The sequence below is a fragment of the Psittacula echo genome, assembly GCF_963264785.1.
Source record: "Psittacula echo genome assembly, chromosome: 11".
Taxonomy (NCBI): Eukaryota; Metazoa; Chordata; class Aves; order Psittaciformes; family Psittacidae; genus Psittacula; species Psittacula echo.
In genome coordinates, this window is record NC_137746.1 from 15,711,653 (window position 1) to 15,736,150 (window position 24,498).

The 24,498-nt window shown below is 47.8% G+C and overlaps 1 protein-coding gene across 10 annotated transcripts; it reads left to right on the forward strand.

Moving 5' to 3' along the window:
• The first annotated feature begins 1,590 nt into the window (after window positions 1-1,590).
• Window positions 1,591-23,547, forward strand: HSPA9 (heat shock protein family A (Hsp70) member 9). 10 transcript variants are annotated; one of them, XR_013957831.1, is made up of 17 exons: window positions 1,591-2,058; window positions 3,088-3,146; window positions 4,294-4,381; window positions 4,588-4,769; window positions 5,287-5,411; window positions 6,954-7,027; window positions 7,114-7,220; window positions 8,013-8,175; window positions 8,789-8,881; window positions 10,538-10,747; window positions 13,170-13,397; window positions 14,177-14,281; window positions 15,347-15,464; window positions 17,798-17,892; window positions 20,122-20,214; window positions 20,314-21,378; window positions 21,854-21,983. XR_013957831.1 is itself a non-coding variant. In XM_080627424.1 (17 exons), the coding sequence occupies exons 1-17, from the start codon at window positions 1,972-1,974 to the stop codon at window positions 22,882-22,884; spliced, it is 2,028 nt and encodes a 675-aa protein (XP_080483550.1). In that variant the 5' UTR covers window positions 1,591-1,971; the 3' UTR covers window positions 22,885-23,547. The 10 variants fall into 10 exon arrangements, 7 of the variants coding, with proteins under 7 accessions (XP_080483550.1, XP_080483549.1, XP_080483552.1 ...); XM_080627424.1 differs by lacking the exon at window positions 20,314-21,378 and adding an exon at window positions 22,825-23,547 and having other exon boundaries at window positions 21,854-21,994; XM_080627423.1 differs by lacking the exon at window positions 20,314-21,378 and adding an exon at window positions 22,443-22,816 and having other exon boundaries at window positions 21,854-21,994.
• Window positions 23,548-24,498: the final 951 nt, after the last annotated feature.

Below are 24,498 nucleotides of genomic sequence, written 5' to 3' on the forward strand. Positions count from 1 at the left end.
AGGAGGATTTCCTCCGTCTCTCGTTTTACCACCTCTGCAGAGACTGCTGAAGCGTTTGCCCGTTCCTCTGTCAGTAGCTGTTACTGTCCGGGGTGAAGGGCTGCGTTGCTGCAGGAGGGGGCAGCCTGCCTCTCTCATCTCGGAAATGAAAGGAGGGCAGGGGGGAGTGGTGCAGGCAGAGCCCCCAGAGCCGCTTCTGAGCGCGTTAGTGTTTTAATTGCGGCCTTGCCAACAGTTGGGAGTTGTCAGCGATGTGAATTAAGCTGTCATTCTGCCGGGCTCACGATTCCCAGGAGCAGACTGAAGGCAGCGATAGCACGGCTGGCTGCTGCCCCTTCCTGGTGATGGGAGAGGGTGACACTTGCACGCACCTTCCTGCCCTGCTGGATGTGAGCTGGCCCATCCCGGGACTCACTGTTTACACAAGCAAAGATGCCTGAAGGATGACGCTCTCCTGAGACCCCTCCCTGCAGTCCTGATCCAGCTCTGGGGCAGCAGCACAAGAGGGACGTGGAGCTGTTGGAGCGAGGCCAGAGGAGGCCACGGAGATGCTGTGAGGGCTGGAACAGCTCTGCTCTGGAGCCAGGCTGAGAGAGCTGGGCTGGGTCAGCCTGGAGAAGAGAAGGCTCCTGAAGGGGAGACCTGAGAGCAGCTCCAGTGCCTAAAGGGGCTGCAGGAAACCTGGAGAGGGGCTTTGGACAAGGGCCTGTAGGGACAGGCCAAGGGGAATGGCTTTAACCTGCCAGAGGGGAGACTGAGATGAGCTCTTAGGCAGAAGCTCTTCCCTGTGAGGGTGCTGAGGCGCTGGCCCAGGGTGCCCAGAGAAGCTGTGGCTGCCCCATCCCTGGCAGTGTTCAAGGCCAGGTTGGACACGGGGGCTTGGAGCAAGCTGCTCTAGTGGAAGGTGTCCCTGCCCGTGGCAGGGGGTTGGAACTGGATGAGCTTGAAGGTCTCTTCCAACCCAAACCATTCTAGCATTCTGTGAAGCCAGGCTTTTTGGAGCCATGCAGTAACAGTGTCACCTAAACAGCCCTGGTGTATATAAGCTGCTCCTGGCACAGCCACATGGCTGCTACTTACTGTGCCCCAGCGCTGGTTCCTGCGGTAGGAAACAAGCCCGCTCTGGCAGCAACCAGCGCACGCAGCCACCCCTGCCCTGCCTCTCCCCTCCCCAACCCCCGGGCACACCCCAAACCCGCAGTGCCGCCGGGGAGCGCAGCTCCGGCCCTTGCTGTCTCCTCAGGAGAACCGGGGTGGGTGAGAGCGGCCCTGCGCCGACACGGGCAGTCCTTTGTGGGGCAGGGGACGCACCCGAGCACCCGTTGCCCAGCACCACCGCGGAGCTCCACACGGCCGGGCTTCAAGGCGCTGAGCTGAACATGCCCTTGTAACAAACCGTTCACCAGCACGCCCCGGGCCGGAGCTCACCCCGCTACAGGGGAACCCTGGGCCCCCCAGTGCAAACAGCAACACACTCCCGCCCCGGCGGATAAGACGAGCCAGCCCCGAGCAGTCGCAGCAGCGGCGCCCAGCGGCGCCTGCGCCGAGCCGGAGCGAGCTGCGCATGCGCGCCGCACGCCCTGACGCAAGGCCGCTGCAATCGCCCTGCGTTTTATCCTGTCCGACCTTGAGTGCGCGGCAGCGCACGGGACTAGGGCTGTCCGCAGCCGTGCCTGTTCGTAGTGGCACCACGTAGAGCTTGCGTGTCTCCCCACTGCACGCTCGCCGAGGCAGCGAGCTACCGTACAGCCTCAGGGAGGCATCACGCAGCCGCGGCCCGGGTGTTGGCATCCAAGCGGGGCGCCGAAAGCGAGCGGGCGGAGCAGGCGATCATTGGAATAGCCCACGCCGGGGGTCCTGCGGCGCCGTACTCCCCCCTCCCTCCTCGCGGCCCACGTGGGTGGAGGATTCCAGAAGAGCCGCGGCCTCGCTCACAGCCCGTCCCGCCGCCGGCTCGGTCCCGCCGCCGCCATGCTCAGCGCCAGCCGCGCCGCCGCCCGCCTCCCGCTGCTCCTGCCGCGAGGCGGCCCCGCGCCCGCCACTCCCGGCGTGGCGCAGGTGAGCGCCCGGGAAGGCCTAGGGCGGGTTGGGGGGGGATAGGGGCCCAGAGGAGGCCCGGATGGTTTGTGTGGTATAGGGGGAGCGGGCTGTGGGGACGGCGGGCAAGTCCCGACGCGGCGGGGACGCGCCTAGGCCTCGCTCCGAACGCTGCCCCTTTGGGCTGTCTCCTGTATTGGGCAGGTGTTACGGAGTGAGCCGTTAATGGCGTAGTGGCGGTGGTGAGGAGGGGACGGCGCCTCGGGAGCGCGGTCCGTGGGCCTGGGCCTGCTCTCGTGGATTTTTATAGTGAGATCGCTCAGCTCCTCACCCTACGTCTGTGGAGGCAGCGCAGGGAGAGGCTGGAGAGGACAGTCCGCCCGGCCCTGCCGCTCGGTGCGGCGCAGAGCAGGCCGCGGCACTGGACACGGCGCTGGCCGGGCCTCGCAGCCTTCGCTGCCCGGGGATCGCAGCCAGGCCGAGCATCTCGAAGAGTTAATGAAATAGCTGTGTCCTGGAGCGAGCCTGGTCGTGGGAAGATCGTTAAAAGTCTGTTCTCAAAGCAGGAAAAGGGACAGTGCTTTCAGAGGTCTCCAGGATATTGATTTGTATGTGTGAAATTACAGCCACTGCGAAGAAAAACTTCTTTTTTCTTCAAAATCTCGGCTGCGGGTTCGTCAGGGGATGTAGCGGGTTATTTGTTGCTGACCACGTATAAGGCTTTGGGAAGTGGGGTTAATGTTTGCCTGCTGCTGTTCATTGAGAGCCGAAGGTTCAGTATTAGTTCACTGAACTGTTTTTTGACTGGTAGCATGTTCCTGGGCTGTTTTGTATGAGGGAAATGGCTCTGGTTATACAATGAGTAAGTGCAGTAATTTCTTTTTTTATGGCAGTCTGAATCCTAAATTCTTCCTTAGTTTGTTTTTACATTGTTAGAACATTGCAGTAGGACTGCGTTGCTTCAGAAGTTGTCAACTTTTGAAGGTCTTAGCTTGAAGCTCACTCAGTGTTTAAAACTTAAGTTTTCATTGGAACATCTTTATTTTATAGACTTTCTGGAATGGCCTCAGTCAAAATGTTCTCAGAGCAGCATCCAGCAGAAAATATGCGTAAGTATTTCCTTGCTTTTTCGTGTTTGGTTGTTTGATGTTTGTATTTACTTTCTCAGATACCAAAACTGGTTGTTGGAGTCAGAGATGGATTAACAGAGCAAAACCAGCAAGATAAAACTGCAGCCTATACAGATAACTTTCATAAGTTTTTTTAATGTCTTGTTTCTCCAAGGAGAAGTTTAAGAAGTGTTTTTTCCCCCTTCTCCCACCACCAGCAGCATCCACAAAATGTGGATTGTTGAGGGATTTTTTTTTTTACTTAATAACAAAACAACCAAACAAAAAAGCCTCACATGACCCAAAAAAACCCCCAAAAAATTACCCCAAACATTGATGGAGCAAATTATTTTACACTGGCATGAAACAAGAGCAATGTGTGGCCCTGTTTCACAGATAAAGTTTGTTTCAGACACATTCTGCATTTTAGTCACTTGTTGTACTTGTTGCAAGGTAATGTGAAAAGAGCAGCAGTTAATTGTGTAACTTGGTCAGATGTTTTGTGGCTGGTGCTGATTCAGAACATGGAATGGGAGATCTGTTTGTGTTAGGGAAACTGCCCAGCTCTGATGAGCACAGAGAAACGAGATCACTGCTTTAGGTTATTTGAACTGGAATTAGAGCCACCTAGGGAGTGAGTTAGGATCTTGGGGAGTGAGAAGTGATATCCTTGTAATATATGTGGTTCTGCTCTGCCTTCAGTGTGTTTTCTCCATCCCAGAGCATGGGTTATTTATAAGGCAAACCTATTATTCAGGAGTTCTTTCTGGCCTTGAAGGAGGAATAACCTTTCCTAGAACGGAGGAGGAGGGGAAGGTTCAAATCTGTCTTGTGTAAGAACCACTCTCATTCTCCAGATTGAATTTGTTGCTCCTCAGGATCAAATAGATGGTTATCTTTGGCTCTGCCTTGCAGAGCCCTGCATGGGTTGAGTAATTTGTTACCTTTGTGTAAGCTTCTGTTTGTGCTAAGCAGTGATAAATAAACCAATACAATTTATTATTAGCATTTTGACTCCAGGTGAATGTTTCCAAAGAAGTTTGAACAGCAAAAGTTGTGTTTGTCCTGTCTCAGGTTAGAAGGCTTTTTACTATGTAGTTATTTTCCTTTAGTAGTAACTTTATTTTTCCAATTATTTGCTTGACAGCTCAGAAGCAATTAAAGGTGCTGTTATTGGAATTGATTTGGGCACAACCAACTCCTGCGTGGCAGTTATGGAAGGAAAGCAAGCAAAAGTAAGTAATAAATGAATACCACACACAGTCACAGTCTGGTTTGGGTTGGAAGGGACCTTAAAGCTCATCCATTTCCACCCCCCTGTCATGGGCAGGGACGCCTTTCAATAGACCAGCACGCAGGAACATTACTAGAAGTTGGATGTCCAACTTAGTGCTCTCAGAGGCGCTGTTTTTGATGGCATCCTGTCCCGTTTTTTCCATAGGTGCTGGAAAACTCTGAAGGTGCCAGGACAACCCCTTCAGTTGTTGCATTCACAAGCGATGGCGAGCGCTTGGTTGGGATGCCAGCGAAGCGGCAGGCGGTAACTAACCCCCACAACACCTTCTATGCCACCAAGCGTCTCATCGGGCGGCGCTACGATGACTCTGAAGTGAAGAAGGATATGTAAGCGAAGGGGGGAGAGCAGTTCCACTCCCAGCAGGAGCACACAAAACACAATGGTGTATAACATGACCTGTTAGGTTTTAAAATGCAAGCCAGTTCTAGGTTATGTGTTTATGCCCTCATGTCTCAAAGTTTCATTGCTTATATTCTGAGGGCTGTGCTGTATTGTGTTGTGTTAGTTGCTGATCATCTTAAGGCTTTCAGAGAAGCAGAGTAACGCTTTACTGATGCTCTGTGGGATGGTCAGCATCTACCAATGAAGACTTTTCTTGTTCTTGAGGGTGTTTACAATCAAAGCTGTATGATCACACCTAAGGCTTATGGTGAAATGATGTAGCTGATTAAAAGCAGGAGTAGTATATTGGTACTTCTGTGACTCTCTGGATCTGAGGCTGCTGTTGGCAAGTTTAGTGTTCTTTGTCTAGAATTTGTACCTGTTCATCTGCTGATACTAATGGCTGGGGGGTTGTGCTGTATCTGATACAGGAGTTGAGTGTGGAATTCATCTGTTTTTCAGTAAGAATGTTCCATTTAAAATTGTGCGTGCCTCCAATGGTGATGCCTGGGTAGAGGCTCATGGGAAACTCTATTCTCCAAGCCAGATTGGTGCCTTCGTACTGATGAAGATGAAGGAAACTGCAGGTTAGTACAGCTTGGTCTTTGCCATCTGTGTGCCCAAGTATGACCTTGGTGCTGGGCCATGGTAAATGGAAGTGCTGCAGCCATAAAGGCACTGTTTTGGAATGGGAATCATTCTGTAGCAGACCTTTCATGGAGCATATCGTGGAAGGGTGCAGTGATGGGCTGTTAAAAAGCCTTAAGAAAGATCAGACATTGAGATGTTGGCACAGGGTGCCCTGAGAAGCTGTGGCTGCCCCATCCCTGGCAGTGTTCAAGGCCAGGTTGGACACAGGGGCTTGGAGCAAGCTGCTCTAGTGGAAGGTGTCCCTGCCTGTGGCAGGGGTTGGAACTGGATGAGCTTTAAGATCTCTTCCAACCAAAACCATTCTATGATCTCTGCCTACCTCAGTCTCTGATTTCTAGCAACACATTAATGCTTTACTTAAAGCTTATCAGAATTGCATACACATTGAGTTGATACTCAATTTCAGTTGAATTGAATACACATTCACTCAGAAGGGGGAGCTCCTTTTCCATGTAAGCTGCAGTCCTTGTGCCTTCCTGGCTGCAGCTGAGTATGGGCTGTGGCAGCCAGAGGGTTGAGTGGCTTTGTTGTTATTCAACTGCTGGATATGTAGCAAGAAAGAGAGTGTTCAAGGGGCCCAATTGTCAGGCTGAATGAGTAGTTTCTTAGCCAGTGGTGGCTTCAGATCCTTCACTAAGGCAAAATACCCATTGGCCTGGAGAATTTTCTTTTTTCTCCTTTTGAATTCCTTATGTGCTTACTGGGGAAGCTGAGTATAATACGTAGAGGCAGTAGTTGCCCTCCCCAACCTCCTTTGGTAAATGTGCATTCAGAGTTGGGTCCTGGGTTCCTGCTAAAGCTCCACCCGTGAGTAAAATGTGAGTATAGGGCACGGAAACACCTAGATGTGATGAACCTGATTTACTCCAAGAATGGTGTTCCTCTGCCTTAAGCAGGGTCTGCTTCCTCTAGGTCTGTTGGCCTTTGGCCTGGGTGCTACATGAATTCAACTATGGAATGACCTGGCTTTGCAGGCAACACAGAGGAAGGTTTATGACCTTAAGTTAGGTTGTAATACAAATTTTTCCTGACTTCTTGTCTCAGATGCTTATGAAGTTAGTACATGTACATTATTTGTACTGTATAAATGTTACTGATAGCAGATTCTATAAATAGGATGAAAATGAGTAAGTTTTAAGTGCATTATGTGTTGAATAGTCCAAGAAATGGGAAACAACTTCAGCCTCACACACTAAAAAGACAAGTTAAGCTCTCAGATGAGTTCTTGCTCACTAGTGGCATCCAGTCACTGATTGAATTGCAGAGGTGCTTTGCTGTTCTGTCAGAAGTCTGCAAACTGCCATTGTTATGTGGAAGGGCTTGATTCCTGCGTGGCTCCCACAAAGCAGCAAGTTCTTGGGCAGCAAGCCTATCTTGTGCTTTTAGTTCAGGGAAATGATTTCAAACTACTTCATAACAACTTGGTAGTAGTCTTATTTTGTAAGAATAACTTTCTCTTTTGTCTCTTTTTCTTCCAGAAAATTACCTGGGACATGCGGCAAAGAACGCTGTGATCACAGTCCCTGCTTACTTCAATGATTCTCAGAGACAGGTAGTCACCAAGCTGTAAGATTTTGGGGCTTATAAATTGCATTCAGTTTCTCTCAGTAGTCAGCACTCTTACTCTTTTTTCCTCAGGCTACAAAAGATGCTGGGCAGATTGCGGGCTTGAATGTTTTGAGGGTAATTAATGAGCCAACAGCAGCTGCACTTGCCTATGGTTTGGACAAGTCTGAAGACAAAGTGTAAGTGCCTGTTCATTACACCTACCCTATGTTTAAATAAGTATGCTGTAATTTGCTTTGTAAGTGCTGCTTCTCCTTTCTGTTCTTTAAAATCAGTGATTGGAGTTCTGCCAGAGTAGACTCACAGCTGTGAGTCAGTGCTGTGTAATGTCACCTCTGTTCCATGCCAACAGTACTTGTTAAAGAAAGCGAGTTCATAACTTGCAGCTACAACTTCATTATCAAAGCAGAGTGTTAATTATCTTACCTGCTGGTAGCAGTGAGAGGTGTGGCTAAGGACAGCCTGGTTGAGGGGCTCTCACTGTTGGTGCTGAAGTGTGGCACAAGAGGTACGTTGAGGTTTGGCCCATGCTGTCCACAGCTTGATCTTCTTCCTGACTGCATTCAGTCTCCTGTCTCTGTCCAGGGTGGTTCTACAGGTGCAGGAAGATATTCTTTATTTCTGATGTAGAATACAGTGCTGGGAAAGCCTTGCATTTTGGAAAACATGTATGTAATGGTTCTGGTGTCCCTGTCGCTGTTGTTGCATGTGAGCATGTCTTTTTGAAGGAGGAACTGGCCTTTCTGAACTAACAGGCAGAGTTAAGCACTGTGCAGTACGTCTCTCAGAGAAGACTGCCACGTGGAGTGTTTGAAGGATGCGTACACTATGTCATTTGTTTATTGCTGTCTTTAGGGAGGCTTTTAGCTTTAGTGGACAGCAAAATGAATTCTGCACACTTCATCTCCTGAGGAGAGTGATTTTCTAGCCACAAAACTTTGAAAGTCATGTGTTTGTGTCTGTTCTTGCAGTATTGCGGTCTACGATTTGGGTGGTGGCACTTTCGATATTTCCATTTTGGAAATCCAGAAGGGAGTCTTTGAGGTGAAGTCCACCAATGGTGACACTTTCTTAGGTGGAGAAGATTTTGACCAGGCTTTGCTACAGTATATTGTTAAAGAGTTCAAGAGAGAGGTAAGGTGTCTCATCTGAATTCAGTCTTGTGTTATACTTTTCAAAGCCACTGAACTTCTATAGAAGAATGGGAATTTCCTTTAATTATTAGGACTTGGTTAGTCATCTGTCAGTTGAAATTAAGAGTTTTAGACACCTGTTAGCCTGGTTTCCAGTTCTTACACGTGTTTTCTGGAGATGGAATATTCCTCTCCTGGAAAACACAGACTAGCAAGACTCCGGCCTTTTTTTCTTCTACTGTAGCAGGACCAACTTGTACACACACTGCTTGCTTCTGTTAATAAAAATTTGTGGTCCTATTGAATGTGTCAGCACAGACGCATACAGCACAGGGTTGGCTGTCAGAAACTGCAGTGTAATTCCAACTCCTTTGCTAATTCAGTCATTGCTTTATATTCAGTGTTGGAACAGCTTTTCCAAGCTTTTATCTGTAGCCTCCTGTATAATCACCTCTAAAGCAGACGGCCAGTTCAGAAGTGCACGTATCTGGCTGTATTTCTGCAGACATCTTTACAGTCAAGAGTGATAGAAAGGTGAACTGCAGTGAAGCAAAGCTCTCCATGACTCCTGTGCAAAGCTGAGAGTCTCTTGACCTGTATTGTTTGTCACTCAGATGGGTGTTGACCTGACTAAAGACAACATGGCCCTTCAGAGGGTGAGAGAAGCATCGGAGAAAGCCAAGTGTGAGCTTTCATCATCTGTGCAGGTAGGTGGCTGGGTTCAAAGCAGTCCAGTGAAATATTTTGATACACTAAGTTCTGCATTGTTTTTGTTTATAAAGTTCTATGAAATTTCTGCTTTTTCTTGTGGTGGCAGAGCAAGCTTCTGTGTAACTAAATGGCTTCACTTCAACTAAGTCCTTTAGCAGGGTAGACTGTTTAGGAGCAGTTAATCATTGCAAGCAAAGAATGTTGGTGGGTTCTGCCTTTCTTCTGGCACCACGTTTTCCAGTCTTGCAGGGAACATGGCCTTGTTCCCAACTTAGGTATTTCAGAAGTATGATGGGCATCAGAGAATTCAGCTGTAGCTAGTACTGCTGGGTTACTGGAGGCGCTTGCAGCTTTGTGCAAGCAGTTCCAAACCCTTGGAGCTACTCATTCCACTGAAAAAGCTAATGTTTCTAATAGGAAATAATTCCTATAAAGAATCTTTACTTATTTGCCTATATAGAGACAATGGGCAATATATACTCCCTTTTTTTTTTCCATCTGCTTTGTATATTAATGCAGTCAAGCATGTCCTTTATTCACTACCGAATCAGAAGCTGGAGAAGCAGCAAGTTGGGGGTATAATAGTCTTGCCTAAGAGAAATTAAGGTCAATTATATAGTAATTGAAATGGGGGCTCTGCCAGTTTCTAGGTTCTGAATACACTTTTTTTTTTTTATGGTGGTCTTTTTGTTGCCAGTGGGGAGCTCGTAGCAAGGAGTTTAGACGAGTCACAATGGATGCATAGTTCTGCCAGAGACATAGCAGGCTCTGTTATGCTAGCTCAAGAGTTGGCAAATGCAGTCTGTTCATACCAGGAAAAACTGAATTCCTTAACTCTTTAGCAGGGAAGGGAAAAACAGCTTGGTTTTGGCCCTATTTCCCCTAGTATTTTTGACCATGATATATAAAGTGAATGAGCAGCCCTGGTCAGTAACGTGAGTTTAGTTCTTGTTGTATAGACTTAATCTGTAGAGTTTAAACCATAGGTGTTTTTAATGGCTTTGATTTGTATTATCTTTTGATGTCAGCATGACTCAGCATTTGAGCAAGATGGTTTTGATGTAAGACCTGCTTTAAAAATCCAGCATATGAATTTGTAAGATGATTCACAAATAACCATGAAAAGTGTGGATTCTGGTCCCTGGCACTGGAGAACTGTGCATTAAATGGCAACGGGCTGGCTGTTGAGCATGAGTTATTTGCATTTAAAAAACAGTCGTGAGTTATTTCTTTCAAGTAGCTTACGTCATATGAAATGTTAAGTCATTTGGCAAAATCTTCTGGAACTCTGATGATGGGCTTTCTTCTATGTTGTGCTAAAGGAAAAGCATTGAGGTTATCACTTCCAGTGTTTTACCTCTTGCCTCCTGGCTATGATAGAAATAAAAGATCTTTAAATAACACGATATCAAAATTGGAATGTAATAGTTATAACCATGAGATGTGCAACAAAATCATTTTCCTGTCTCTTGCCTGAAACGTCAAACATAGGAACGTGCCTGCTGCCACTTAAAGACTGGGCTGCAAGGTGAACAGACGCCTAAATTCTTCAGTACAGACAGAACTGAACCTGTAACTTGATCTAAAACCTGTATGTAGCTGCCTTGTTTTCCATTCCTGGCTTTCACTTCCTGTCTGTTTCTGTGCTGCAGACTGATATCAACTTGCCATACCTCACTATGGATGCCTCTGGACCAAAGCACTTGAACATGAAGCTGAGTCGCTCGCAGTTTGAGGGCATTGTAGCTGATCTGATCAAAAGGACGGTAGCGCCATGCCAGAAAGCCATGCAGGATGCCGAAGTCAGCAAGAGTGACATTGGTGAAGTCATCCTCGTCGGTGGCATGACCAGAATGCCAAAGGTATGAGATAAGTTCCTGTTACAGGCAAAGCTGGCACAGCTACACAGTGCTTCCTGTTGGGGTGATCTGTAACAGAGAAGTTGGGAGTCTGATAACTTCAGAGCTTCAGCAGCTGAAGGGCCCCAGGAGCAGAGCGGATGTGCTGAGTAGTCACATGAAAGCAATGGCAAGGGCCTCTCTCATCCTGTTTCACTAGTTCAGCTTGGATCTGGGGCCTGAGTTGCACTATACAAAGACAACTGGGAGGTACCAGGAGTTGAAAATTCAACTTGGCTTTCTGATATGGACTGAACATGAGCAGCACTGTTCAGATACACGAGGTGTTTTCTCTTGTTATGGACTTCAGTGTATGATAAAGGTACACTTCAGTGACAGCAACCTATCAGCAATCTTTCTCTTTCAGTGGACTTCTTCCTCTATGTAGAGCACTTAAAATTACCAGTGAAGAAACTCCACGAGCAAAACGGCTTTTTTACCTGCTGGTTGAACATATTCAACTGCCTCTTTGAGGCTGGGTCTTGTCAAGCATATTTAACTGTCTGTTCTAAACAGTTGTTAGCTAACACATAGCTCTTGTATTCTGCGGCAATAAGCACCAACAGGTAACCTAGAAGCTTGCTTTGCGGATGTGCACCATGTTGCAGATAAGGTGCTGTCTGCTGGTGATTTACTGTTCTTGTTCATAGCAGTGCAGACTGCTGCTTAGCTCTCCTGGAGTGAAAGCTGTACCTGTGTGTACACTGCTCCCTTCAAGGGTACAGCTTGTCCTTTGCTGCAGAGATCATCAAAATCTCATTCTATGGGGATTTGTCAGGCTTGGGCTGCTACTGTAAAGATTTGTGGTTTGCAGATCCTTTCCTAGGATAGTAGGTGTGTTCATGGTCCTGCTTGGGGTTGATTTGGGGTTTGGTGGTGGGGTTTTTTCCTCCCTGTGTTAAATGAGCCTGGTGGCTGGAGGTGATATTAGTGTGTGCAGAAGGTCACCCAGACAGGGGAACCAAGATAAAGAGAGGCTGCTGCTCTGGCCAAAGCTCAAGTGGAGTAACTATGCTATACTTTCTTGAGGTCCCTGCTGTTCCAGCTGGATAAGGGAAAAATGGTGTAGTTAGCTGCATATAAAGTGCTGAGAAAGACTTTTCAGCAGGGAAGCCCCTCCTGAAACATGATGTATTCTTTGGGAATGAAAGCGAGTACTTAAATACTGATTTTATTTTGTATTATTATTTTTCCTTTTTTACCCATTATTTTTAACTCCTTGCGTCTGTGGCTTTGAGCTGACATCAGGCTTTCCTGAGTGCCTGTAGTTAACAGCTCTGGCTCCAAAGCAGTGCTCATGTGTTGCACTGAGTTTTCTCTTGTGTATGCTCTGTTCGCTTCCCCCTGCTAGGAGGGAGTGTGCCGCCTTTGGAGCACTCACGTGGCCACTGCTCCAGGAAAAGTACAGTGGGTGGTTAGAAGTAATGTTTCTTTTGTGCTGTAAAATGTGCCTCTAGAGGGAAAGACTTGCGCTTAATTATATGCTGATACAGAAAGTGTCTTCCTCTATAATGAACACTCTCAGCAGATGCTTCTTGGCTTAGGTGCAGAGGGGCTGGACTTCTGCTTACAGCAGTTTCCCAGGCTCACCTGTGCCACATGTGCCTCGCAAGTGTACTTGGACAGAAGGGAAGCTGTAAGGGGGAACCAAGTCCCACACCTTCCTCTTGCAAGGCAGATGAGTGGTCTACTGAGCTGTGCTCTCGTGCAGACACCTTACTGACTACATTCCCTTCTAGACACTTCAGTAGTACATCCGTTGCAATCATGAGCACATCTAGCCAAAAGGGCAGAGCTAATAACACAGCTCACGCTGATGCAGCAGATCTCCTTCTGGTGAAACAGCCCATCAAGTAAGAAGTTTGAAAACACTGTACTTCATACATTTTCAGTTATTTTTTTCCCCTCCCCTTTATTACACAGAAACAAGATGAACCATCCTTCTGCTCTTTGTGTGTTTTACCTTCCCTGTGCTCTGCCTCCACAGCTGTCCTGTCCTTGACAGCTCTGTTCTGCCCAGTGTTGGCTTGTACATGTTCCTGGGGAGCAGTCCTTGACTCCTGCTTCGTAGGCATGGAGCAATCCCTTCTTGGCTAGGAAAGGACTGATGTAGGTTAACTTGCAGCTGGCAAACTTGATTGCAAGGATGTCCCCAGAGAAGGGGTTGTCTAGACTGAAGTGAGTGCACTTAACAGGGTGCATGGAAGATGGGAAATCAGGGAGCAGTTCCAAGCCTTAAGCTTAGTGTTTTCATCATGCCACAGGATTATGTGGCAGCAGAAACATAAAGATACAAACCTTTAGCCAAGGTGGCATGTTCGTGTGAACACAGCACTGGGTGTTAATGGTTCATTCTTCATCTGCATTGTGCTTCCTCTCCATTCAGGTGCAGCAGACTGTACAGGATCTGTTTGGCCGTGCTCCTAGCAAAGCTGTTAATCCTGATGAAGCTGTTGCTATTGGTGCAGCTATTCAAGGTGGTGTGTTAGCTGGTGACGTTACTGACGTGCTACTTCTGGATGTAACTCCCCTCTCCTTGGGGATTGAGACACTAGGAGGTGTTTTCACAAAGCTCATCAACAGGAATACTACCATACCAACAAAGAAGAGCCAGGTACAAATTGACTCTAGATGGGTGGGTCTTTTGTGGTGGTCTCAAACACCCAGTGAAGGCTACCCAAAACATCCCAGTAGATAGTCTTGTCTCCTCCTCATCTGGCAAGGAAAAACTGCACAGAAACTAGGTTTAGTGTCAGCCACCAAGTATCTCTGATAACTAGTGTGCCCAAGAGGGGAGGCGAGTCGAGTTAATGTGTACCAGTATACCTCCGGATGTTTGTGGCTTGGTCAGGGTTGCAGTCTGTGTGCCATGATGTTAACTGTCAACACATCATTCTGAAAAAGAATTGTGTGGAGACCTTCTGTAACTGAGCACCACGCTCCTTTGAGACCACCTTTCTTGGGCTGCATGCCTTGAAGGGATTACTTTTTCCCCTGTGTTGTACGGCCCTGGTAGACTTGGGTGTGATCCTTTGCCTTGTCTGGCTCTGCTAGCGTGTGTTTTTACTGATAACCCTGGTTCTGTCTGGGGGGTGGGGCTGGGGCAGGAGCCCTGCTGTGTCAGGAGGAAATGTGGCTGGCTGCCACTGGAGCCTGCTGCTGGCGTGGCATGGCCAGTGCCTGTGTGCTCAAGTGCATGTAGGACAAAATGCCAGTGAGCTTGGCTGTTCAAGTCTTGATGCCTCAGTGTTTTGTCAGCGGAACAACAAGGATGTAATGATTCTTTCTCTCTCCCAAGTAGCTTCTCTTTATTCCTTGTTTAGTCAGTTTGTAACTGCATCCGTTCACGTGCTGCAATTTACTATCCAGTAACTTTCTGTTCCTTTTCCATAGGTGTTTTCCACAGCTGCTGATGGGCAGACACAAGTGGAGATTAAAGTATGCCAGGGAGAGCGAGAGATGGCTAGTGACAACAAACTTCTTGGCCAGTTCACATTGGTACGTTGGCTCCTCAGTCTTCATGACCTTAGACTTGACTTTCAGAACCTTCTCCATTACAGCTGACCCCTGAAGGCAGTATTGAGGCAGAGTCATCTTACAGAAGACACTTGACCCTATTTGTAGTAAAAAAGCAGTCTCCTAAGGCATAACCTGGTTCTGGAGCAGCCTTTCAGCAGCAGGAGAGCAACCAGCATTTAAGATGGAGCTCGAAAGTTTCTAAGTAGTGTTATATGGCACAGGGGCCACTGCAGCATTAGGGCCTGGTCAGCTAAAATTACTCTGTTTGCTTCTGGGCACAAAGAGCTCTGTATTAGCAGGCCTGTGCAGCACACAACCTGAATGCTGGCCTTTTCCTGTGGTGTTGCAAAGACAAGACTTGGAGCAGGTTCTCTGATACCTGCAGTCCCCAGGATAGCCCATTTCTAGCCTGGTAATGTGGCTGCCTGTCTCCTTAGGCAGAGTTGTTTTGATCAGTGTTGGCAAAGTTTGGCACCATTATGACTGTTTGTCCAAACTTTCTGCTGCTAGGAAGGGCCTTGCATTTTCTTTTGCACTCTTGAAGGAAGCTGCGCTGCCTGTCACTCCCTTAAAATGGTTGCCTCACAGGTAGTCAGTGAAGTCTGTTTATGTCCAGAACTGAGGAAGTAGAGCATCCTGCTATTTCCATGGAAGAGGGGCTTGTTCAGCAATAAAGCAGAACCTGTTTCACCTTGAAACCAAACCTGGGGCTGCCTCTCGTGGTTTCTGTGTACTAGTCCTAGGTTGAAATCTGTATTCTGTTAAATCAGTCAAGATACTACAGTTACCACATGATGCCAACAGGTATGTAGAGGATTTGGCTCTGAGGGTTAGTTAATAGTTGATTTGAGCAACCAGGTCTAGTGGGAGGTGTGCTTGCCTGTGGCAGGGGATTGGTGCTGAATGAGCTTTAAGGTCCCTTCCAATCCAAATCAGTCTGGGATTCAGCTGACAGATCACCAAGATAACATCCCAACCTTGGAGACTCATACCTTGAGCTCATGTTCATGTGTGAGCTAATGACAAAGTACTTCTCGTTCTCAGGTTGGGATTCCTCCAGCACCACGTGGAGTGCCCCAGATTGAGGTCACTTTTGACATTGATGCTAACGGTATCGTTCATGTGTCAGCCAAGGATAAAGGCACCGGCCGTGAGCAGCAGAGTAAGTGCTCTGGGATGCTGCCTAGGGAGGAAGAGGAGGAGGGAAGGGGAAGGGTGTGGAGCGGTGATGGTGCCATAGCATACTGGGCACTGAGGGGAACACTGGGTGACTCCAAAGATAATGGAGTGCTCCCTTGATGGCATCCCACAGGCTAGGGGTGGGGACTGTGCAGCATATTACTTGATTGAGGGTAAGGATGACACAGGCAATCTGTTGCCAGCACAGCATAGATGTGGTTGAAGTCATCTTAGCCTTAGTGCTTCCTCTAGGAAGGAGAGCAAAGGGTTAACTGCAAAACAAAGTAGGGAGAGGAAGAAGTGACAACTGACCTGTAACTTCATTTCAAGGAAGTAAAGCTTCTGTAGTCACATAGCACTCTGTTAGCCTGCTGGCAGAGACTGCCACTGATGGATGCTCTCTCCTTGTGCATTAGGCAGAATATGCATCTGCCTTTACTAAAGAAGTCCTCACTGGCAGGGTTTTACCACAGTCCAAGTCATTTTGCACTCTGTGACAGTCCTTTCTTGGCCTTGCTGTCTGCTGTGATGGCTGTAGCAATCTTTCAGCAGAGTGCAACTGTTCCCTGGGGTTCCCTGTATGGATCAGCTGTGCCTCAGTCCCCAGAGGTGTTTGTGGAGCAGGGCTCCTGCTGCCTTACAGGGCGTCCTGTGTCACTGGGGGGACTCAGTGCAATGCCGTTCTGCCCTACATTATCCTGAAGAGACAGAAATCAAGGTTTGGGAATCCAGCACCTTGTACAAATTATACTTGAGCTGTGCTTCTGGGCATACTGCTCCTTTGGGAATGCCCTCTGCTAACACATAAGAGATTGCTGTCTACGGCTGCCTGCATGAAGGTGCCAGCTTTTAAGAGAGAAATCAAATTAGGAAGATCTCAGTTGAATTGAAGGCATGGCACATACAGGTGAGCAGATCAGCCCTGTGCCAAGACCCTGTTTTGTTTCTAATTACTCCATCACAGAGGACTTGAAATTCAGGTATTCTGAAGCAGCAGGTGTTTTGCCTAACCACGTTGTTCATTTTCAGCCATTTAGGCTGGCAACATCTCTAAATGGCAGGGGGCTTGGGGACTTGAAGCTGTTACTATACTTTGCTCTGTAGTGCAGTGAAACATTACAGGTAATAGATGGTAATAGGGGTAATAGATGACACTGTTGACATTTCTGGAGCTCTGTTGTGGGCTCAGAACATTCATTGGAACCATTTCTAGATTCCCCTGATACAAAATACATCTCTTGTGCCTCAGACTGGGAAGCCTCTATATGGCCTGTCAGTTGTTTCTTGGAGGCAACCACTTGAGTAATCAAATGCATGCTCCATTCAAGAAAACTACTGTTAATTGTATTGGTAACTTGAAGGTATGCGCTGCTCTTCAAGCATCCTGCTTGGCTTCTGGCAGAAATCTTACCAAACCCACACTGCTTGTTACTTTGATTTCCTTGTACGTTTTTGATGGGTGGCAGCCTTCTAGCTCTGAATAACCATCTCCTGATATTAGGCAACCCGGATTTTTTAGCTGCCTCCCTGTATGCAGACGTGGTCCTAATTATAAAGCTGAGCTGCTCATCCCACGTCTGCGCCCAAAGAAGACATGTGCGTATGTCTTTATTCAGGGTTATGTACCATTGACAAATACTATGTAGAAAACTTACAATGAGGATCTTGTTGCATCCTTTTTTGGACTTTGTGATATCCTGGATGTTGGTCCTCTCCTTTGCAATGAAATTATGCTTTGCTGCAGAAATTAGCTTAAATCTAGACTACATTTTTTGCCATTAATGGAGGAGGAAAGAAAGGGGGAGAATCTTAAGAGCCTGCCCATTGAATCACACTATGCTCACTGGAGGGCAGTGTGAGGAGCTGGGTGGGGAGAGTTGTCTTACCCTGCTACTAGCCTGGGCTGCTTTCCAGCAGTGAAAGGAGCCTCTGTCCCCTGGTAAAACAATTCCTTCTGTTTGGATTTTGCTGTTGGTTGGGGTTTTGTGGGTTTAACCTGCTAGATTGTCCCCTTGGGTTGGGGGGTGTGGGGTGTGCACATGCCCTTTCCAGGAGGACTAAAGAATGGTCAAAGTGACTTGCAGCCCAGTGGGTAGGAAGTCTCTGGCAGAGCTGGGGAGTTCATAGACCTAAGATGTCAGGCTTTTATCTTGCCAGCAGCATCACTGCCTCTTCAGAGGCTGTCTTTGTACCTCCCAGGAGGTCTTCACAGGTGCAGAGTCCTTGAGCAAAACTGCTGCCATTGAGAGGGTTTGGGAAATAACTTCCTTTCCTCAAAGATGAGAGGACATTATTAATGCTTCTTCTCTAATGCAGTTGTTATCCAGTCTTCTGGCGGCCTTAGCAAAGATGAAATTGAGAACATGGTGAAGAATGCAGAGAAATATGCAGAGGAAGACAGGCGAAGGAAGGTAACGTGATCGTTCTGGTACCCTCCAGCTAGTGGGTACCTGCTGGTTATTGCCGTTCTGTGCCATTAGCCGTGCCAGCCTTTGAAGGATCTGCAGGCTCTGCTCTGGATAGTCTTGAGCTGTTTGCTTGTGCTGTTACGTGAATATCTGCTTCCTTATATTCAGTTTATGCTCAAGAGATGCAATATGGTGTGTGCAGGGGCACTTGTATCTTGGGCTTGGATTGGGAAACTTGCCCTGTTTGACTAGCACTTTAACTCCTCCCTGAAGAATTCCTGGAATGTGGAGGCAGCAGTAAGCAGACTCACCTGCCTATTAGTCATAGCAAAGAGCTTTGCAGCTCTAGTTAGTTATGCTTTTTGTCATCAGTGCTCTTCACTGTCCCCCTGCCTGTTATCGTGGCTGTTGATTTGAAGCTAGCCTGCTGCAGCTGGGTTCTTACAGTGATGTTCCCTTTAAATGGAGGCAGTATGGGGACATTTAACCTACTTTCTCTGAGAGAGTTGACTTTAAAGCTTAATTTATACAACCTGCCAAGCAAAGCTGCACCTCAGCCTCTTTGTAAGTGGGAAGTTGCTTTACTTAGTGCTCAAAGTCTCACTGTGGCATCTTGACTGCTGCATTCATCTGAGCACAGCAGTTGCCCTCAGTGCAGGTGGAACCATCAAGAGGGGTTTGAAAGCCTCACTGACTTGGTCAAGAAAAGGCTGACACTTGCTGTGATTGAGTAACTGAACCTGTGATATACAAAGGATATACAAGGTTGGAACTAATGGGTTTAATGAGGGTAGTGCTAATGAATTAAGCTACTAAATATAGAGGTAAGCAGGCACAACACAGGTCTGCTCTGGGATATGGCGCCAGTGTATGTTTAAAGTTTGCTGAAACTGGCACACTGGATTGATCCACTTTGTTTCTCTTGGTCGGTAGAAACCTGCCTGAGGTGTTCAGGCAGTGCTGTAAATCCCATCTGCAATGCTGAAGGGATTAGAAGAGGACTGAAAAGGGAGAGTGCATGGAATAAGTTCACTTGAAGCAGCATCTTCTTGCTTCAGAACCCCTACAGCCACAAAGCACTGGCTTAGTAGCAGTTGTAGGTTAGATGGAGAATCTTTGAAGACCTTGGTCTGAAAGTACCACTCAAATAACTGTATCATTGCCATAAAGTGGAGGTGCTGGCCTTGCATTTGAGGAGGGTGCACTGAGAACTTTTCTGTTGCCTTTGATTTTTGTATCTTAAATTGCTGAGTAAGTTCTTCCCCGTTGTTGCCCTGAAGTGGGGCTCATCCTTGCCCAGTGACATATCAAGGGAGGAGGTCAGGTTACTTTATTAACTGACATTTCTCTTTACTTGAATTACATAACTAATTGTCAGAATTCCCTCGTTACACATTTCTGATCACATCTTTACTGCCATGGAAAACCATGGAACACATAAACTGAGTTATCACTAATGGATTTGGCATCCTGCTGTGAACTTTGACATCCCACAAAGAGGGAAGGTAGAATGTAGGAACAAAATCACTTTTCATCAGATTTCCGCTGGAAGTGGTTCTTCTCCTGAGAACATCATCACACCCTTGTCCAGGTGTTCTTTCAGGGTGTCCCAGAGGACCTGTTGCTGGTGAAATAGTTCCTGTTGTTGCTGGGCCTGAATTATGGCTCAGCAAGACTGCTGCTCCCTTGTACTTAACAGCCTACCTTATCCCCTGTGGGTTGTCTTAGCCACAGTAACATCAGGAACTGGTATTTGTTATCTAGCACCGTGGGTTTTTTCCACTGTTGAGATGCTACAAGCGCTTTTAATAAGGCGATATGAATAAAACAATCCAGTTTTAGTTGTCTCTAGTGCCCTCCTTGCTGAAGAAGCTTATTTACCAACAGCTTTGTGCTTTCCTGAGGGGCAGAGCAGAGAGAGCTGTGCTGGCTCTGCAGTTGCTGGCTTTCTGAGCGTGCCAGCAGTCATGCTGCATTAGTTCCTTCTACTTCCAGAGGACTGAGTTTGAGTGCGAAAGCATGAGGACTGGCTTGCAAAAACTGCCTGGGCTTTCTGGTGCCAGGATGCATCCAGATCCGCTTTGCTTGCATTTCTCCTTGCCATTAAGAAGGATCCTGGGTGGGAAGTAGAACGGAGGTTGGCAGTTTGGGGAAAGAAATATCAGCGGTCACACATACGCAGCTTGTTGCCAGTGGTGTGTGCAGCAGGCCCTTATGAGGTGTCTTATCCAGGAACGTGTGGAAGCTGTGAACATGGCTGAAGGCATCATCCACGACACAGAGTCTAAGATGGAGGAGTTCAAGGATCAGCTGCCGGCAGATGAGGTAGGTAGCTTCTGCTCCTGTAATGGCAAAGGAGGTAAGATTCCTTACTAAGGCTTTGCTCAAACTCTCACTTAACTCACGGCTGGCTCTGACTGGCAGCACCAACTCTGTGTGTATTTCCATGCCATGGAAGGACAGCACAAAGCAAAGTCACTGACTTCTGCTTTTTGCATTTGATGGGTGAGGTGAGCGTGGCTGATGGGAGAACAATGGAGTAAGGACATGCTTGGGACAGCGTGGTGTAAGTAATAGCAAATACCCTATTTCAAAGTGCGAGTTCAGTGTCACTGAAGATCTGAGAGCCTGGGAAGCTGTTACTGAAAGATTTCTGCATGGATTATGTCCTTGGCTTGGCCTTGTGATGGTTTGATAAGAGCTGTGCTGTAGCCTGTGCAAGAGGAGAGTTTCTCTCAAAAGCTGGAGTTGCTGAATGGTGCCTACCCAGGTATTAGCAGAGGGGCAAAGGGGCTCTGTGGTCCCAGTGGTACATACACAGCACCCAGAAACCCAGAGGTGATGAAAATCCACTTAACTCCTAATTTTACTTTGATTGAAGTGGATATTTAGTATCAAGAGGGTGCTTTTCACACCGCTAAGTGACAGTTTAATGTCTGCATTAAGAATTTCAAAAGCCACGTTTAAAACAGTGCACAATCTGCAAGTTAACAACTCTCAGAAGCAGCATGAAAGGGCTCCGAGGGGCTCTGTGGGGCATTTGAAGGGAGCAGGATTATAGTTTATTGGTAAGTACCCCCTGACCATTTTAACTGCTGGTTTTTGAGCCCAACTTCTCTCTCTAGGATGGGTGCTGGCTGACTGGGGTTATGATCCCTGGTGTTTTCTCTCACAGGAGCAGAGTTTAAGTCTCTGTTCTCTGCAGGGGCTGCAACAAAGGCAAAGCTGGTAGCACTGCTTGGAAGATGCCCTGTGCTGTTTGGGTGGAGATGTGGCCTGACACAGAAGGCGTTGATCACATTTGCCTTCCTGTGGGTCTGTGTAAGAGCTCTGGGAGCTGCTGAGCAAGCGGAGCTGCAGAGCTGTCCCCCAGTAACCTGCCTTCTCCAGCCTGCCCCTTGCAGCGTGCCAGCCTGGCAGGGAACTGCCAGACCACGAGGAGGCTTTGGCAGATGGCTGCAGGGGCTGGGAGGAGAGCGTATTGCTTTGGTTTGTCTCTCTGCTCCTTCTCCCACATGCAACAAAGGGATTAAACAGGGTGGCAAACAGCCTTATGCATTGGCTTTCTGACAGTGCCTTAAGTATAGCTGAAAACCAGCTTGCTTTTCCCTTTAGCCTGGCTCCTGGGCTAACTGACTGACCGTTGAGGTGTGCCAGGGAGAGCAGCCCTCCTCCTTGGCAGGCTGTTCTCTCTCTGCAGGGCTCTCTGTCCTTGGCACCTCTGCTGAGATGGCAAACAAGGGGACCGATTAATGCCAACTGTGGCACATTTAGTGATGTGGACAGGTGCCCATTGGGAACTGAGCACAGTCCTAGTCCCTGCAGACCGTATGGCTCAGTTTGAGACTTAATTTCACGGCTTCTAGCAGACAAAAACAGTAGTCTTGCTGTGGCCAATAGGTGCGTGAAACAACAGTGAACAAAGTGCAGGATTTCATCATGGGTTTTGTGTCTTTATTTGCAGTGCACCAAATTAAAGGAAGAAATTGCTAAAATGAGGGAACTCCTGGCTCGTAAAGATAGTGAAACAGGAGAAAACATCAGGCAGGCAGCAACCAGCCTGCAGCAGGCTTCCCTGAAACTCTTTGAAATGGCATACAAGAAGGTAGGTTCATGGTGACTTCCATCTTACAGCCCTCAGATGGGGGGGGGTGGGTTGGAACACCAGTTAAAGTCAGTTAGAGCTACATTTGGAGGTAGCACTGGGTCTCAGTGCAGCTTCCTCTGGGTGACACTTGCTGCAGGGGCAGCTGCAGGAGGTCAGAGAGGGTTGAAGGCCTTGAAGTCTTGGCCATCCTGCTGTAGGTCGCCTGCCTCCCAGGCAGTGTGTGATGTTACTGTGCACTGTTACATGGAAAAGTGCTGGAAGCTCCCAATAAGAGCATCAAGAGCACAGACAGGGCTTTGCCTTAAGTGTGCGTAGTGCCTAAGGAAGTAAAGTAATGACTGGGCTTACTTTAAGGATGGCTGTAAAACAGGTTTCCTGTTCAGTCTGCCCAAATTACTGTAGTAAGGCAGCAGGGTTTCATTCCCAGTCTCTATCCCCATGACAGGCCCCCAGTTTGAGCCCTGATGCCCAGGGGAGCCTCCCGGTGTGGCAGCAGCACACACCGCATGGGAGACCTTGGTGGTGCTAAGCTGTCTTTGCTGTCTGAAAGCTGCTTTTCTGATGTCAAACTGAAGCTGTTCCGTGCTGCAATGTAAGCTCGTTACATCCACTGGGAACGCATCAATAATGGGGAGATGATGTCCTTCGTTGTAGTAAGTCATGCAGAGATGAGGATTGTTTCCATTCTCTAGTGGATAGTCATGCTTTTTGCTGCAGGAAGGGTTTCTTCAGCCTAGAACTGACCTAAACAGCTACCTAGGGGGGAAAAAGAAGTCTAGGAGAAGCATTTTGTTGTTACCTCAATTAACAAACCAACTCTTTCACAGATGGCCTCTGAACGAGAGGGTTCTGGAAGTCCAGGGGATCAGAAGGAAGAGAAGCAATAAGAAGTCTCTGTCTTGCCTTGACTTAGGGTATGAAGAGGAGGTTGATTTTTCTTGACGCTTGGGAGAGAAGGGACCTTCCTGAGCAGCAATGGGCAGAATTCAGACTTACTGTGTTTTTGCAGTATTCTATATATAAAATTCTTTAATGTATAAACTTAGTGATGTGTCTGCTAGGTAAATTGTCACTTGATGAAAATTAATTCATGCCAGACAAAGTTAGGTCTCAACCGAGGCGCCTGGGGACTCGCTGATCATATATTTCTGATACTTGCCACAATGGTGCACTAAATCTGATCTCCAAGCCTGGAAACCATGTCACTAAATCAAAAGGTGGGGATGGAAGTACTGCTGGAACTGGGAGGGGAGGAACACCAGCATGGACCCTGCTTGTGGATGTGAGTACTTGTGAGCAGGTGCTGAGGCCTGTGAGCAGCAGTGCTGAAGCTGGTTCCATTGCTAGAGAACATTCAGAGCTGCAGCTAGCCTAGTGCCCTTCTGCAGAGGGAGAGGGGTTACTTCGAACCTAGCTGTAGCATCATTTCTTATGAAAGAGGCTATGTGGAAGTTAATACCTTGCTTGTCTGAGCCTTCTGCTCCATCCTGTGTCTGTTCTCTGCGTATGGTAAAACAATTTCCTTAATAATAAAACTGTTATTGGATCCATTCTGGATTTTTTTAAAATAAAGGCAGAAAAGTGTCCAACGTGGAGTTCTTGGTATCCTGGCCTTCAGTGGGGAGCATGAGCATGGTGACTGCCTGAATGCCCCTGGGGGAGCAGGCAGCCAGCTGCAGTGGCAGCAGCTTTTTGCTTTGTTCATGTGCAAAAAGAAGGTGTCTGGTGACAGGTTAGTGTCCCTTCTCTGGGTGTCACCACTGTGCTTCTACAGCTGCCTGAAAGCCCTGTGCTGATGGGGTGTAGCTGTGGGGCTTCATCATCAGGCACTTTGTGCTCAGGCTCAACCTTCTGACACAGACTTGGAGCAGCCTTTGCCCACTGCTGCTTGTAGCAACCAAATCTTCCAAACCTTTGCAATCTGCATGCCGTAATAATACTTCTGTTTCTCCTTTTCCCCCGCCTTCTGCTACTCTGTCTGTGTAATTGACTGCATTGTTTACAGCTGCTTTGTCCTCACAGCTCAGATATTCAGGAGTGAGGAAAGGATTCTTCTGCCTGGCATTCTAGCCAGTTTCCTTAGTAAGAGAAACTGCTGGGGGAAGGCTTCATATCCTAGTTCTGCAAACCCTTTCAAGTTATGGATGGGCCCAAGGCTTCAGACACTGAACTCTTCCCCAGCAGTCCTAGTCCTGAAGACTGGAAGCAGCTTCACCCTTTGGTCAGCTGAGGCTGAAGAAGGGCATAAGTAGCAGTTGACCTGTCGAGGGAGCTTGGAGCAGTGCGGCTTGGGCATGAAGGTGAGGAAGGAGCCTGGTGCAGCTACAGGAGCGGGTCAGAGGCAGTGCTGTGGGTGCCCAGCTTGCACCACACTTGATGTGCAGGGAGCACTGGCAGGTTTTGACAGCAAATTGGAGCATGTTGGGCTGTGTTACTTCAGAGGGACTGGGCAGCTCCACCCCTGAATGCTGTGCTTTCAGGAGGGGATCAGTGTTGCGATC

Bases quoted from the DNA above. Each gene is read 5' to 3' on its own strand.
- HSPA9 (XM_080627423.1), top strand. From the start codon at position 1,972: ATGCTCAGCGCCAGCCGCGCCGCCGCCCGCCTCCCGCTGCTCCTGCCG. The intron at 5,412-6,953 runs GTTAGTACAGCT...TTTTTCTTCCAG, and splicing joins GAAGATGAAGGAAACTGCAG to AAAATTACCTGGGACATGCG. The intron at 10,748-13,169 runs GTATGAGATAAG...CTCTCCATTCAG, and splicing joins GCATGACCAGAATGCCAAAG to GTGCAGCAGACTGTACAGGA.